The sequence below is a fragment of the Psammomys obesus genome, unplaced genomic scaffold (assembly GCF_907164565.1).
Source record: "Psammomys obesus unplaced genomic scaffold, mPsaObe1.curated_primary_1811, whole genome shotgun sequence".
Lineage (NCBI taxonomy): Eukaryota > Metazoa > Chordata > Mammalia > Rodentia > Muridae > Psammomys > Psammomys obesus.
Genome location: NW_026585580.1, coordinates 300,749 through 314,894, shown reverse-complemented (window position 1 = coordinate 314,894; position 14,146 = coordinate 300,749). Strand labels below are relative to the sequence as shown.

The following is a 14,146-nucleotide window of genomic DNA, read 5'->3' as shown; positions in this document are numbered from 1 at the left end:
GTCTCTGTCTCCTGTGTGCTGGGATTAAAGGTGTGTACCAGCACTGCCAAGCTGGAGTCTTGTTGTCTCATCTCTTCTCCTTGTCACCATTCCTGTTGCTGAGCCCTGTTGGTGCTCTGCTTGGTTGAGGGGCTGGGACACTCAAGGAGCTAAGAGATTCAAGCAAACATTGCTCAGACCTCGATGTTGGCTGCTGCCTGTTCTTCGGTTCTTGTGAGTCATCGTAGATGGCGTCCACTAAAAGACAGTCAAAACTAAGCACCTGAAGCAAAGCCACTTGTCAAAGGCACTAGGACAGGCAGCAACCTGCCTTGGACTGTCTGCTGGCTTCCATTGGCTACAGCCTGCTTCCTGTTTGGATGGTCTGCATGCAACAAGGCCATAGCCCCATTCATCAGACACCCCTACCCTCTAATGCCCCCATTTTCCTCCCCCGGTGTCAACAGCAACCCATGTGCACCTCTTCTCTTCATTCCCCAGGTTACCATGAAAATGGAGTGGTAAAAGCAGAGAATGGAACCTCCCCACGGACTAAGAAACTCAAGTCTCCCTAAGGCCAAAGTGCTGAGTGCAGGGACCCTTTGGGTGAGGGCCCAGCAGGGAGACGAGGAACCCTGGCCCCCAGCTCAACCTCTCCACCCTGCTGGCCGTGCTCCATCTTCCTCAGTAGAAACCTTGACATCAAAGGGGGACTCACTCTCTACCTTCTTGTCTTTCTCTTCTTTCATAAACCATTCTCAATAAAGCCAAAAATCCTCCTCTCTTGCTCCCTTGAGCCACCTCATGGCCTCACCTCTGTTCTCTTTTGGGTTTCTCAGAGGCCTACATTCTCCTAGTCATCTTCCTGCTCATCTCTTTCTCTTTCTTCATGGCTGCTTCTTTTTCTCCTGTCTTCCTGACTTTAATGTGCAATTTCTCTGATTTTTTTTTTTTTTTTTTTTTTTACAATGGGAGGGAGCTAAGCTTGCAGTCCTGTCCATCAGTCCCAGGATCTGTCAACCTGGAAGCCTCCTCTTGCCAAGGAGCTTCTGCTAGAGCTGGCGATCCTCCGTGGCCCTTGTGTGGACGGGCAGGAGGAGCAAAGGCCCTCCCTCTCAGATCACAAAATTCTTGGTGCTGACTGACAAGATGTAGGATTCTGGTTCTACATGTCCAATCCCAAAGTGTTTCGCTTTGGGACATGGTGACTTCATCCAGAAAGACAGTGTTAATTAACTATTGAGTCCCAGGACTCCAAAGAAGAGTTTCCAGTGCTGCATTTGAATTGGAAACCAGCCTGCCTTCGCTCTAGGGGTGACAGGCTGAGGAGGACATGCCTTCCCACTTCTACCACAAGAGCAAAGCGCGCCCAACAGCTGCCTCTTCTGGAAAGGTGGCCTGACAAGAATGACAGAGTCGCTCTGGACCGTTCCCCAGCAGCACCAGCTGCTGTGCTTTCCTTACCACCCACCAGCATCTAAAACCAAATGAAACAGCAGTTTTCAACCTGCCCAAGACATGCTGTTCCCAAGTCCAGAAGCAAGCAGCCCTGCCCAGGGACAGACTTGCAACCTTGACTTCATCTCTCTACCGCAGAAGCGTGAAGCCTCAAGGACACCAGCCCCTTGCGGTGGTCCACCGGTGTTCCAAGAAAGGTCACCTGCCCCCCTCCCTTCCGCTGGCTTCACCTGAGTGTTCTTTAAAATTGTTGGTGTCATTTGCTGATATTGTTAAGCAACACATAGAGCCTGATACCGGGATGCCTCAGGGTCACTGCTGGCTGTATGACCAGACACAGCCATGTCCATAGGAGTCTGTGGCCCCTTTCCCTTCAGTATTCTTTCAGCTCTCTTCTACCTGAAGATGGTGTCACCAGGTCCTTGTGGTAACTTGTGAGGACTTCCAGAAGGGATGTAGGCTTCAAAGGGTCCCTGAACTCTGCTGGAGTATGGGGGAGCAGTTCTTGGTGACACAGGAATGTTAATGTTACCTGATAATGCTGGTCTTCCTTTCACATCGTGTACAGACCAGAGCTTGAATTTTTACCCATAAACAGTGAGATGAGTCTTCATCAAGGCAGCTTCCCCTCTCCACTAACAGTATATGTAAAATCTAACTTACCAGTAGTTGAGGGATTTGGTTCCAAACATCATTGTGGCATTTCCCCCGCCTCCTCAGGGTCTAGGTTAAGCATAGAGAATAGGGATAAGAACCCCTTGCTGCCTTTTGGCTGAGCTTAGGAAGCAAGATAGAATTTTGAAATTTTGTTTCTCCGTCTCCTTCCCTGGCCTTTCTCTGGGCAGCCTCACAGAATTGATCTGGCACCTTTTACCCAGGGCAGCCCACCTATCCTGGTGATTTTAATTAAGCTTATGCTTTTCGGTGCTGCCTGGAGCTGTGTGGAGGTTCAGCCGGCGGTTACCAAGCTCACTTCACCCCTTTACTCTAGGTGTAGTTCTGGACCCTCCCCAAGCTATGTTACTGGCAGACCCTTGCCAGCTCTCATCAGCAGCTTTGTCCCCAGGCTAAGCTATTGAGTTATTCCTTCAGTAATACTTGTGACAAGCACGTGATATGTGGAGGTCTTGGAGAAACAGAGGCACAAAGAGCAGCTGACTTCTTAGGATCCTGTCCCTGTGTGGGTTTTTTTTTTTTTTTTTTTTTTTTTTTTTTTTGTCCCCCCGGTACTCTTAGATTAGATGCCTGAGATGATGTGGCTTCATAAGTGTCTTGTAAGCTTCCCTTGTTGCTTGTTTGTTGGATATATTACCAGGAATCCAGTTTTTGGGATTTGTTCAGTGGTAGGAGTTCAGAACGTTCATTTTCAGAGAAAAGGCCTCAGACCAAGGGCAACACCTCACCAGCCTCGACTTCAGGGAAGTTTGGGGACATAGGAGAATGATAAGGTACCTTTTCATCCATGCAGCCTCTCTGGCATTGGTGTTGTAGGAAAGCCAAGACTTTGTTAAGGTGACACAAACCATCTTGCGGTAATTCCAGCAACCAATTTTCACAGCACCCTTTGAGTATGCAGGCCAGCTTGCTCTATTTTGGGTATCGTGGCCTTACACCTTTTTATGCAGTCTCTCCTGTCCCCAAAGTACCAGAGCCCTAGTGAAGGACCTGCCAGATTCCTTCAAGTTTTAAGATACTCGGCAACATCTAAGACCAGAAGACACTAATCTCTACCTCAGCAACCACTGCCTGTCTTTCAACATCCCTGGGATGCCATCAGGCATCAGTGGCAGGGGCAGTGGATGGAGAACTCCTTGCTACCCATTCCCCTCCTCAGAGGTTTGGTGATGGGATGATTCTTTTCACAAGCTATCCAGGCTTGGGTGCCTACACTATGAATTAGCTCCTTGGGTTCCGCCTATGTCCGGAGATGGTCCTGGGGGAAAGAGAAGCAGATGAAAGTCAGGAAGGGAGGCTTTCTGCCATTCTAGTCCTAACGCTGTGTTCTTAAATGGTTTCAGACCAGCATCATCTGACTTGTCCCAAGAGTGCTCTGGCTACTGACACCATGCTTTTGTGGGATTCCTGGGACCTTAAGAGTCCCTGAAGGTGGAGGTCTTAGTCCCCTTTGGCTTTTTTTTTTTTTTTTTTTTTTTGAATGGTTAAAAAAAATTAGGGACAGAAAGAGTGCATTTTCCAAAAAGTCTATGATACTCACTTAGATTCCATGCATCCTTAGACTTGCTGACTCCTTGCAGCTAGGGAAGGCCTTCGCTTACATTTGTTTTTAAGGGGCCTCAGCCTTCCCAGTTGGGTTTGCAGGAGTCTGGAGCGGAAGGGGATACAGGGTCTGGGCATAGCTAGCACTCTCTGCTTAAGGTCCTCCATGTCTCCAGGAGACAATTTTTCATTCTTCATCTCTGGCCTCTGCTCTTCACTGGAGTGGAATGAAGTCAAGGCCTATGAGTCAGGACAGTGAGCTGGTCCTCCCATCCCTTGGCCTCCTCAGCTTACAGCTTCTTTTCTCAGAACAAGATTTTAGGGAGAATGTCAATGTCAGACTTTTGAAAACATCTACAGAATTCTTCTCCAGCCCATGGTTAGTTGTTATCAGCTTCTCCCCCTTCACCCTGCTTCTTATGCAAGTATTAATTCCATCTTGTGTTCTTCTGAAGCTCCGCAGGCGCAAAGAAAAATCATACTGAGCAACCTCTGCAAACTTTCTGTTCTTGTCCCAGTGGGTCCTTGTTTTTCATGTAAAAAGTGCCTTATATTGCCTCGTGGCCTTCACTGGTACTGTATGGCCAGCCCCCAACCGCCAGGGCTCTAGGGCTGACTGGCATATGCAGCCAATGACAGCATACCTCAGCACAGCTCCAGGTAAAAGGGACGTGGGTTGACAGTTTCGCCTCATTTGTTCTGACCCTCCTCTTCCTCACACATACAGTGTAAGGTCTTGTGTGTTCTCTGCTTTGGCTCTGGTCCCCCTTGTCTGTTGTCTTCTGGCTTGGCTCGTGGCTATGAAAGTTCATGGTGTGGGCCAGCTGCAGGTAACCATGCCTCCTATCTAATAAGGGAAGCCCGGGGGTTAGGAAGAAGGTCACCTCTTTGTACTCTGTCTGGCCCTATGTGGCGAGCCCTGCCCTTCCAGTCTCCCCACTGCCAGCCTAGATTAGAAATTGCAGCCTTTCCCATCCATTTTACTTCCATGTAGCCCCAAGTCTGTATGAGGAATGTGTTTACTTGTACTCCCTGGTTCCAAGTCTTAGCTCGTTGGTAACCTGCTTGGCAGTGCCTATGGTTTGGGAGCTGCAAAGCTCCTGGATTCCTGTCAGGGTTCCTAGCACCATCCCTCTCCCTGACCCTTGCCTGCCTGCCTGCCTGTTCCCACTCTTCCGGGTTGTGCAATAACCCCTCCCCCCCAGCCAGTGGTCTTTTCCACAGGCCCTTGTCCCTTACTGCATCCTGCAATATGGGAAGAGAAGGGACCCGTGGGAGGGGTAGTCATCATCCCTCACCGAAGTGTCAGTCTCTTTACTTCGTTGTTGTCAGTCTCATGATCCTGGGTGGGTTTCTGTGGCAATCTTAGAGAATGTGTAGTGTCGTCGTAGAAATCTTTATATTGTTTTTTAAAATATAAAAGTTAAAAAAAATTGTGTTGAAGAGAAGAAAAAAAAAAATCCTCAGAACGGGACATTGTCGGTGTGTGGGAATAAGATCACTCTGGCGTCCCTGACGTCAGCATCACTGCTGAAGGCATTCCAGGGTTTCTTGTTTCTGTGCAAAGGATGGACATGTTTCCAGGACTTCAGCACAGTGGTGAGCCCTGTCCGCCGACAGGGCCTGTCTGTCGTGGTGAGTACCGGCATTCTTTGGGGTACAGATTCGTGTGAGATTAAACCTCACTTTTCAGTTACTCTGTTTAACTGACACCCGAAGGATACGAGGAGGAGCTGGTGCACAAGAGCAACTCAATATGCAAATATGGACACATTGACTGTTTTTCTACACAGGCCTGTTCATGTTATGGACCAAATTCACCAAGGAACTCAAGGAAAATGTGTACCTGCCGTATTTATGCTTTCATATTAAAGGGTTGGGGGGAGGGCTATCTTTTTACTTTGGGTGAAATTTTTTTTCAAAGTCCTTTTTCCACTGTTTCTGTCTGGTTTTAGAAACAAGCTACAGTTTTGTATGGATTTTTTTTAACGAACATTTTGAAACAAATGATCAAATATTTTCTGAAATACCTGAATAAAGGGCATAGAACTATTGGTCGTAATGGTCTCTGATAGAATTCACTGGTATGTTCTTATATGGTAATTTTTTTTTTTTTTAGTCTTGATCCTTCCATGTGTTTTTACTTTGAAAAAAGCGAGTCTGTCAACTTTAGCTTTTGTGTCTAAAATTTTCCACTACATAGTAATTGGGATTTTTTTCACTTTTGTTTTGTTTTGAGATTGTGCCTCACTATATATTTCTGGCTGTCCTAGACCTCACTGTTTAGACCAGGCTGGCCTCAAGCTCACAGAGATCTGCCTGCCTAAGCCTCTGCCTCTGGAGAGCTGGATTAAAGGTGTACGCCACTCTGTCTGGCTGGGTTCCTTGTTTGATTATGGTCTGAGGGTGTGCAACAGTAATGGGAATTAATGACTGGAATTGGACAGTTGCTTTTGCCTCGTCTTGGGTAGTGGATGCATCTGCATCGTTTTTATTTATCTATAACATTAAATTAGAAAAGGGATTTCTTAACAGGTTATATGCAAGCTGGATGCAGCGGAATGAAGGCCTCCACACTTTGGCCACTCTCCTCTGAAGACAGTCAGCTTGGAGGGTATGCAGGTCTTGGTCTTCACGAATGTAGGGTGCCAATCCAGTAAGAATGGCGGTGGCAACATGTGGCTGCTGTCGCATATATAGCCTACTATTGGATGCAGCCGTCTGCTACACTTTCCAGAACTGTCCTTGGGGGGGGGGGGGGGGTGCCGAGGAGATGCATGCAATTTCAGGTGGCGGTTGGCCAAGGAAAACCTACAAGGGGTAAAAATCACCCAGGGACTTGCTTGAGGTGAAAGTGTGTGTGGTGCTGATGGCTGCAAGCTTTGGTGCAAATGGGTTTTTGCTCTGCTCTCCATAGCACGCTGGGTAATATCCAGCAGTTGGCCAAGTTAGCCCGTTTCTCGTTCTGCGGGTTTTGTTTCTCAAGATGGGGTGACTGGCAACAGTGTTAAGTTTGTGGTACAAATAAATGTGTATATAATTTGGTTTTGATACATGGTGTTTCTGCATAGCTCTGGCTGGTCTGTTAACTGGTTTTCTAGCCCAGGCTGGCCTCAAACTCATGGCAATCCAGCCTCTGCCACCCAGGAGCTTGGATCACAGGTATGCGCCACCATGCCCACCTTTAAATTGGTTGTTTTGTACTTTTGAGACAGGGTCTTACGATATGTAATCCTGGCTGGCTTCAACTGTACTGCAGACTAGACTGGCCTTGGGCTTGGGCAGTCTTCCTGCAAGGTGCTGGGATCCTGCAAGGTGCTGGGATCACGTACACAACCATACCTGGCTAAATTGATCTTTATAAACATTTGTGCGTGTATACCAACAGGCCATATATCCAGGGGCCCTTGAAAACAATATTTAGAGAAATCTTCTTTACCTGTTTGTCCTGAATATACTGAAAACTTGTTGACCCAGAGTGAACCCTCTTAATCACAGACAGTATGTTCAAGGCCCCCTAGTGGTGTATTTGGGGTAGGTATCATGGACTGAAAAGTCAGTCAAGCCACCAAGCCAGTCTTCAAGGCAGCTTTTTATGTTTTCCTGCCCTGAAGCAATGAGCTGTAATTATTAATCTTGGATACTTCCCCCAGTTAAATCTGATAGCCTTGGCTAGCTGTCAGTGTGCTGGCGCCACAAACGGGGCTGGTGGTACTTGTCCTGATTCCATTCCCCAGTGGCTTCTTTGAAGGGATGGTCATCTCTTAATATTGCTTACTGCAGGCATCACTTAGCTGTCATCCATCACCTGAGCCCTAGCTTGGAGATGCAGGCCAGTTGTGACACTATCATACTGGATACCTGATGGCATCTCATGGCTGCATGGCCCATTCAGGGCCTCAAAGAGAAGTGAGATCTGTTTTGGTTTTGGAGTGAAAAGTAACAATGTTTCCACAGAAACGGCCTTCAGCCCTGGTCACCTATGAATTATCCGTCATACCCTGTCAGGGTATTTGTCGTCAGATCTTCTCAATCTTGGGTCCATTTGAAAGATGCAAGAGGAGGCATGGGAAGCAAGCGTATGGAACCTGAGTATGCTAAGCCTATATAAGACCACTTTCTCTTTTTGACACTACAGTGAGCAATAGAAAGATCTGTCTGTATGTTATCTGGTAGAAAAGATAAGGAATAAGTAGCCAGAACTGAGATTGGAGGGTATGGTGGTTTGAATAAGAATGGGCCCCATAGGCTCACATATTAGAATACTTGGTAATTAGTGGATAGGGCTACTTGAGAAGGATTATGGGGTATGGCTTTGTTGGAGAAAGTGTGTCACTGAGGCTGAACTTTGAGCTTTCAGAAACCTAAGCCAAGCCCAGTGGCTTGTTCCTTCTCTTCCTTTTGCCTGTAGCCCAAGGTAGAACTCTCGGCTCCTTCTCCAGCCTGCATGTTGCCATTCTCCCTACCGTGGTAACATTAGACTAAAGCTCTGAAACTGTAAGCAAGCCCCAATTAAATGCTTTACTTCGTCAGCATTGCTGAGGTCATGGTGTCTCTTCACAGCTATAGAAAGAACACTGGCTAAGACAGAGGGGTTATGAATGTTGCAGCTTCAGAGTGGAAGAAGGGGCCTAAAAGATAACGCCTCCATTTCAGCAGAAGCCCAGAGCTAATGGAAAAAAGACCGAGAAGCATTTCCGCATGCTACTGACCATCCGCATCTATGAAAGATTGACAGGAGTCGGCTGTAGCTTCTGTGAACGTTCATCTTTTATGGGAGGCAGTGATAGTTGAAAAGAAAGAAAGTATGGATTCTCAGGAGGATTTCAGAGTGCTGCGGGTACTGCCATTCAACTTGCCAAAGTTTAAACTTAAAAAAAAAAAAGGTCTGGTGCGGTGTATATGTGTATACATATTTGAGTGTGAGGGGGGAACACACTGTGGGGTGCATATGAAGAGTGGAGGACAACCTTGGGTCGGTCCCTGCCACCTTCTTTGAGGTGGAGTCTCACAAGTGCCCTTGTGCTGAGAACTCTGGGGTAGTTGGGTCTGTGAGCTTCCTGGGGCAGCTTCGGTCTCCACCTCTCAGATCCCTGGGAAAGGGCTAGAATCACACTGCCTGCAGCTGCAGTGGCCTTTACGTGGGTTCCGTGGATCTGAACTCCCTGCCTCAGTCCTCTGGAATCTAGAAAGCATATTTGGGGGTGGCTGATTCTTACCTAAAATAAGTCTAAAGGAAACGAATTGGCCTCCCTAACTACACAGCCAAGTGCCTTCTTAAAGGAGCAATTGGGGAAGACCAGGTACCCTGAAAGGGCATGTCAGCCCGAGAGAGCCCCTCCTGAGAGACCGTTCTGAGGAAGAAGGGGAGCCTAGGGAGTATGCCTTCAGAGCTGAGCAGCTGGGGACCAGGACGACCATGCACAGGATTTCTGTGGAAAATGACTTAAGAGCTCCCTCAATAAAAGTGCCCTGTGAGTGAGGACAAGCCAGTCACTCGGCCAGCCCTGGCTCCAGGTGATTTTACTGACCACTGAAATAATACGTTCTTCCCCATTTTCCCGGTTATGCTCCTTAACCTTTTTTTTTTTTTTTTTTTTTTTGTATTCCAAAGGTGAGGAATGGGATACAGGAGCCAGAGGAAGTACTGCACCTGTCTAGCACACACTCTCCCAAAGGCTCCCAGGCCTGGCTCAGGACTGGATGGAGTAGGCACACTAAAGCTTGACTTCATTTAGACCAAAACAGATTTTTTTTAAAATACTTAAAAGTAAAACTTCAAGCAGCTAAAAACTGTGGGCGAAAACAAAACATGGTTTCTTCCTGAGATAGCCTAGAGCCAAAAAGAAACCCCTGAACAAGCTTGATAGATACGTTTTAACTCCTTGCAAAAGGCAAGACCAGGAAGTCCCCTTGGCAGTTTTGAGAGGACCTGAGGATTCTGGGTCCTGTATGACTTCATCCTCTACATTGTATGATTTGAGTGGCAGGAATGAATCTAGCATAGCTGCCTTCCAAGGACGAGCAGCCCTGGCTGTCAATCAGAGCTCATTAGAGAACCAGGCTTGCTAAAAGGAACTCTTTTCTAAAGATATTTACATTATAGCCCTGTAAATGCAAAGATTTTTATTAAAATAGGCACCAAACTATGTACACCGCATTATTGTTTATTCCATTTTAAACTGTTGGGGAGTTGAATTGAGGGTCTTTGTATACGCTAAGAAAAGAGTCTGCCACTGAGTCAGACCCCAGGCTCCCAGTTTTTATTCCATTAATGGGCTTAGAATTACACTCTGAAAAGCAGGTAGTATATACCCTACAACACTGAGGGGAGTAGATGGGTAGGTAGGAATGATAGAAAAGACTATCATTCCTTCTGTTCTTAATCCTTCTGCATCTATGTTCAGCTTTTCCAGAGAATCAGAAGTCTAATTGTGTGTGCGGTGGTATGGTATGGGCAAGCATGTATGCTTGTGCAGGCTGAGTCTGTAAGCTGGAAAAGAACTGAGGGTCCAGCTCTAGTCTGTGGGCTGCAGGCTCTGGACACGGGAAGTATACATCTGAAGGCGAAGAAGGCCACGTGGCCATTAAAGGCAGGGGAATCTCTTACTTGGGGGAGGCAGGGTGTTGATCAGTTTATTTATCTATTCAGGCTTGTGGGTCCTTACTTAAGATCTGTTTTACTTGTCTACCAATCCAACAGTTAGCCACATCCCAAGCACACTTACAGGCACATTCGGGACCCTGTTTGATGAAGTCTAGATCCCCTTGGGTCTCATAGTTAAGTATAAAATTAACTGTCGTGGTACTCCTGCCACTTCAAATAAGGCACCGGTCTTCAATTCTTTGAAAAATCAATTTACTTTAGACTTTAGTAATAGTTAAACAGAAGAGCCAAAAAATACATACAGCTCCAGGAGTGATGTCGATGCTAGCACGGTAAATACCAAGTAGATTCCTCAATGTCGGTTCAGTGTCAAAAATGTGTGGCGCATCGTCTCACTCGGGTCAGTTCGAGAAGGCTCGAACAAAGTTCTGGTAGTTAATCCTGCCTTCTCTGTGGGTACACAGCTTGATTAGCTGCAATGGAACAAGGAGGACAGGTAAGACGAGGCTTCCCTCAGCTTATCTGTAGAGTGCACTTACGCAGAAAGAGCCCCGGTTTTTGCCAACCCAAACAGAGTCCAGCCTTTATATCCTCAGTTGACTCTGAAATAATCCTGTGATCCTGGAAGGCAAGTCAGACATTAAGCTCCATCTTATACATAGTGAAACCACTATGTGGTAATATCCGTGTTTATAAGGGCGTAGTTATTGTCATGATAATTTTTCTTTTTTTTTTTTTCTTTATCTTTTGAGGCAGCATCTCACTTTGAGGCCTCAGCTGGCCTTGAACTCATGATCCTCCTGCCTCTGCATTCCACATGTTGAGAATGCAAGCATGTACCAGCAGACCCAGCTTCAAAATGCTTTTATCGCTAGCTTCAAATATAAATACTTTTGCCCACAAGAACTAGAACCCACAAGAACTAGACATCCTTAAATAGCAGGCTCATACTGTTGCAGCCTAATAGGAGACTCTAGTTATATATTCTAGATTTAGATCTAGTTTTAAATGTCCCCTGGACTCATCATTGATAGGTAATAGTGATTGGCTCTGGTCATCTTTGTAACATGCAAATCTGCCTCACCCGCCCCCTATGCACCCCACTTCCCAGTGGCTGAACTTCCCCTCTCATGTCTGCTCCTGTGTCACACAGTATGAATAACTTAAAGAAAAACAAACAAACAAAAAAGAATTAGCCATGCTGTCAATGAAAGGCTTCTTAGAGCTAAATGTGTGTTTAGCCCACATGAACAAGTACCCTTCTATCTGTTCCTCCCTATTCCTTGTCACCAATGTTTTTAAAGAGACCAAACAAAACCCTGCATCCTAACCTAGTTACTTAAACCAAACCATTTTCCAAATGGACTTAAATTTCTAAATATCCCCTCCTGCTTGAAGATCTTCAAGAAGGTCAATGAAGCCTTCTTGTTCTTAATCAACGAGCATGTCTTGATGAGGGGGGGGGATTTTTTCTGACTTCCAAGGGGCTCCTGGCTAACAGGATTTGTAATAAATAATTGACACCCTTATTTAACAGTCATGAAAAACTTCCGCGCCATCTCCCCCACCTGCAGCTAGCCAGGCAGCCCCTACAGCCACTGCTGCCTTGGGCAACGGTCCTAACAACTTTGGCTTCCACGTGAGTCCTACTGATGAGCCGCTTTTGAAGGCCTACAAAGCCTGCAAACATCCTGTTCAATTAACTTCTCTTTGGGTCCCTTCTTGGCAGCTGCTGCCCCAGGATCTCCTATACTACCTCCCATCCCTGATATTGCTTGGCTAGCAGCTTTTCTGCTGACTGTCCCCATTTCCGTCTTAAGAGACACCATGCAGCAACAATTAGAATAGGAAGTCTATGCTGCCACGTGGGAAATCCCATCATCAGAACAGAGTAGGGGACCGGTTCCTTGTTACTCTTTAGGAAGGAATGACCAGTACTCAGCTTCTACAATCAACCCAAAACCACAATTCATACTGACCTCCTTGATCAAGGTGTTATCAACTGGGACATTAAGAGTGTCGCAGATCTTAAAGAACAACTCTTTGTCCACATATCCTGAATGCTCCTTGTCATGTATTTGAAATGATTCACGGAGGTTGTTTTTGCATGAATGGTCTTTCAGGTGCAACTGGATTGCCTCTGACAGGGTCTGCATGTCCTGTGCCTTGGCTTCCTCTGACTTGGCTTCCTCCATAGCTTGCTTGCTGTAGAGAAGGAAGGAAATGATCGGATATATAGTCATTCTTGACCAATCTTACCTCACTGTCCAAAAGCTGTTATTTGGTGAAATCTGGGAAGCTTCTAACAAAAAACAGTTGTAACACAGAGCTGACAGCCAGCTGCTGGTGACTGACCGCCATATTGTAAGGGCTGGTCTGGGACAGTGTTTGAGCTGTCTCCCTTCTTTCCATCTGTTAAATCACTTGACCACAGAGAGCCAGGTCTCATGTGCCATCATTCCTAATTTGATATTTGTGGGAACCACACTCGTCTCTTTCTACAGACTAACATTACCCCATCCAAATCCAAGTGCCTGGGTACTTAGAAGCTATCTATGAGTGTAAGTAGGTCAACAGGAGCCTCTCACAGTTTTAACATTCCCTCTTCAGTTCTCAGGGAGTTTTGTGGAAGGCCACATATGGGAGATTAGAGACTGCCCTAGGGAATGCAGTATTACATACATACATACATACATATATATATATATACACACACACACAACAAAATGTTAGAAGCAGTCATCTCTGGTTTATGAGATGTCTTTTTAAATAGTTGGTCTTACTGCAACTTGTATAACCTACATTTTATTCCCTCTGTTTTGTTTCCCTCGTTGTTCTTGTTTTTGAGACATGGTCTCACTATGTAGCCCAGGCTAGCTCTTAACTCCCATTCCTCCTAAAGCTTCCAGGTTCGTTTTGAAATGATTATTTTCCTAAACCATGTTATTTTGTAGTTTTCTAAAGTGCCCTTCTTTTACAGCTGAATTTGCCTATTGTTTCTATTTTTCATACAATGAATTTAAATCGCTTCCAAAAGTCAGGAAGTGTTTTTGTTTTGTTTTGTTTTGTTTTGTTGCTTGAATTTCAGATGAGATGTGTTTACAGCTAGAGCTATTCTTAAGATTTGATTTTTTTTTCCTAGTAATTTTTGGAGTGATATAGCCCAGGCAACAAGATGAAAAAACTTGGTAGATATGGAATTCTGGAAAAGACTTTTTGATTTTAATTAATTAATTATAGTTTTTGTTCATTTTGTTTTGTTTTGACACAGGATCTCATATAGTACAGGTTGGCTTTGAAGTTCCTAGATAGCTGAGGCTGACTTTGAACTCCTGTGTTCAGATAGTTACAACTGTCTGCCCCCAGCTATTGTGGTACATGAAAAACATAAATCCCCTCTGAGCTAAGCCAATGAGAATTTGTTTCTGCAGCTACCACTGGGGGTGCCAAGTGCATGCAAATGTAACTCTCATTGACAGCTTGCTTCAAATCAAGAAGTGGTGAAAATGAAAACGGGAAATCAGGAGCTAGAGGTATTGTAGAGTCAAACAAAAGAGCGCAGAAGCTTATTGGACATGGCACAAAATATAAGAGGTTAGGGGTCTGTATCTACAAGGTTCCCATCACAAGAAAGGGAGAGCCAGGCACTGTGGCACACACCTGTAATCCCAGCACTTGGGGAGGCAGAGGCAAGCAGGTCTCTGTGAGTTTGAGGCCAGCCTGGTCTACAAAGCAAGTCCAGGACAGCTAAGGCTACACATTGAAACTCTGTCTTGAAAACCAGAAAAGGGAGGGAGGGGAAGAAAGGTCGGAGTTAGCCGGTATTGATGGCCCCCTCTCTAACAGACACTGCTGGTGACTGACATTTCATCATGGCTCATTATC

General features: G+C 45.8%; 2 protein-coding genes across 2 annotated transcripts in view; one reads left to right on the top strand and one right to left on the bottom strand.

The window, feature by feature from the left end:
• The window catches only part of Tram2 (translocation associated membrane protein 2), a 77,118-nt gene extending 71,388 nt beyond the window's left edge, over nucleotides 1–5,730 (top strand). The window contains exon 11 of the mRNA XM_055605847.1: nucleotides 481–5,730. Coding sequence (XP_055461822.1) covers nucleotides 481–554 — 74 coding nt within the window. The 3' untranslated portion in view covers nucleotides 555–5,730. The remainder of the gene's footprint in view (nucleotides 1–480) is intronic.
• A 4,766-nt stretch (nucleotides 5,731–10,496) lies between these two features.
• The window catches only part of Efhc1 (EF-hand domain containing 1), a 37,913-nt gene continuing 34,263 nt past the window's right edge, over nucleotides 10,497–14,146 (bottom strand). The window contains exons 10-11 of the mRNA XM_055605833.1: nucleotides 12,241–12,466; nucleotides 10,497–10,734 (exon numbers count right to left, since the gene is read on the bottom strand). Coding sequence (XP_055461808.1) covers nucleotides 10,663–10,734; nucleotides 12,241–12,466 — 298 coding nt within the window. The 3' untranslated portion in view covers nucleotides 10,497–10,662. The remainder of the gene's footprint in view (nucleotides 10,735–12,240; nucleotides 12,467–14,146) is intronic.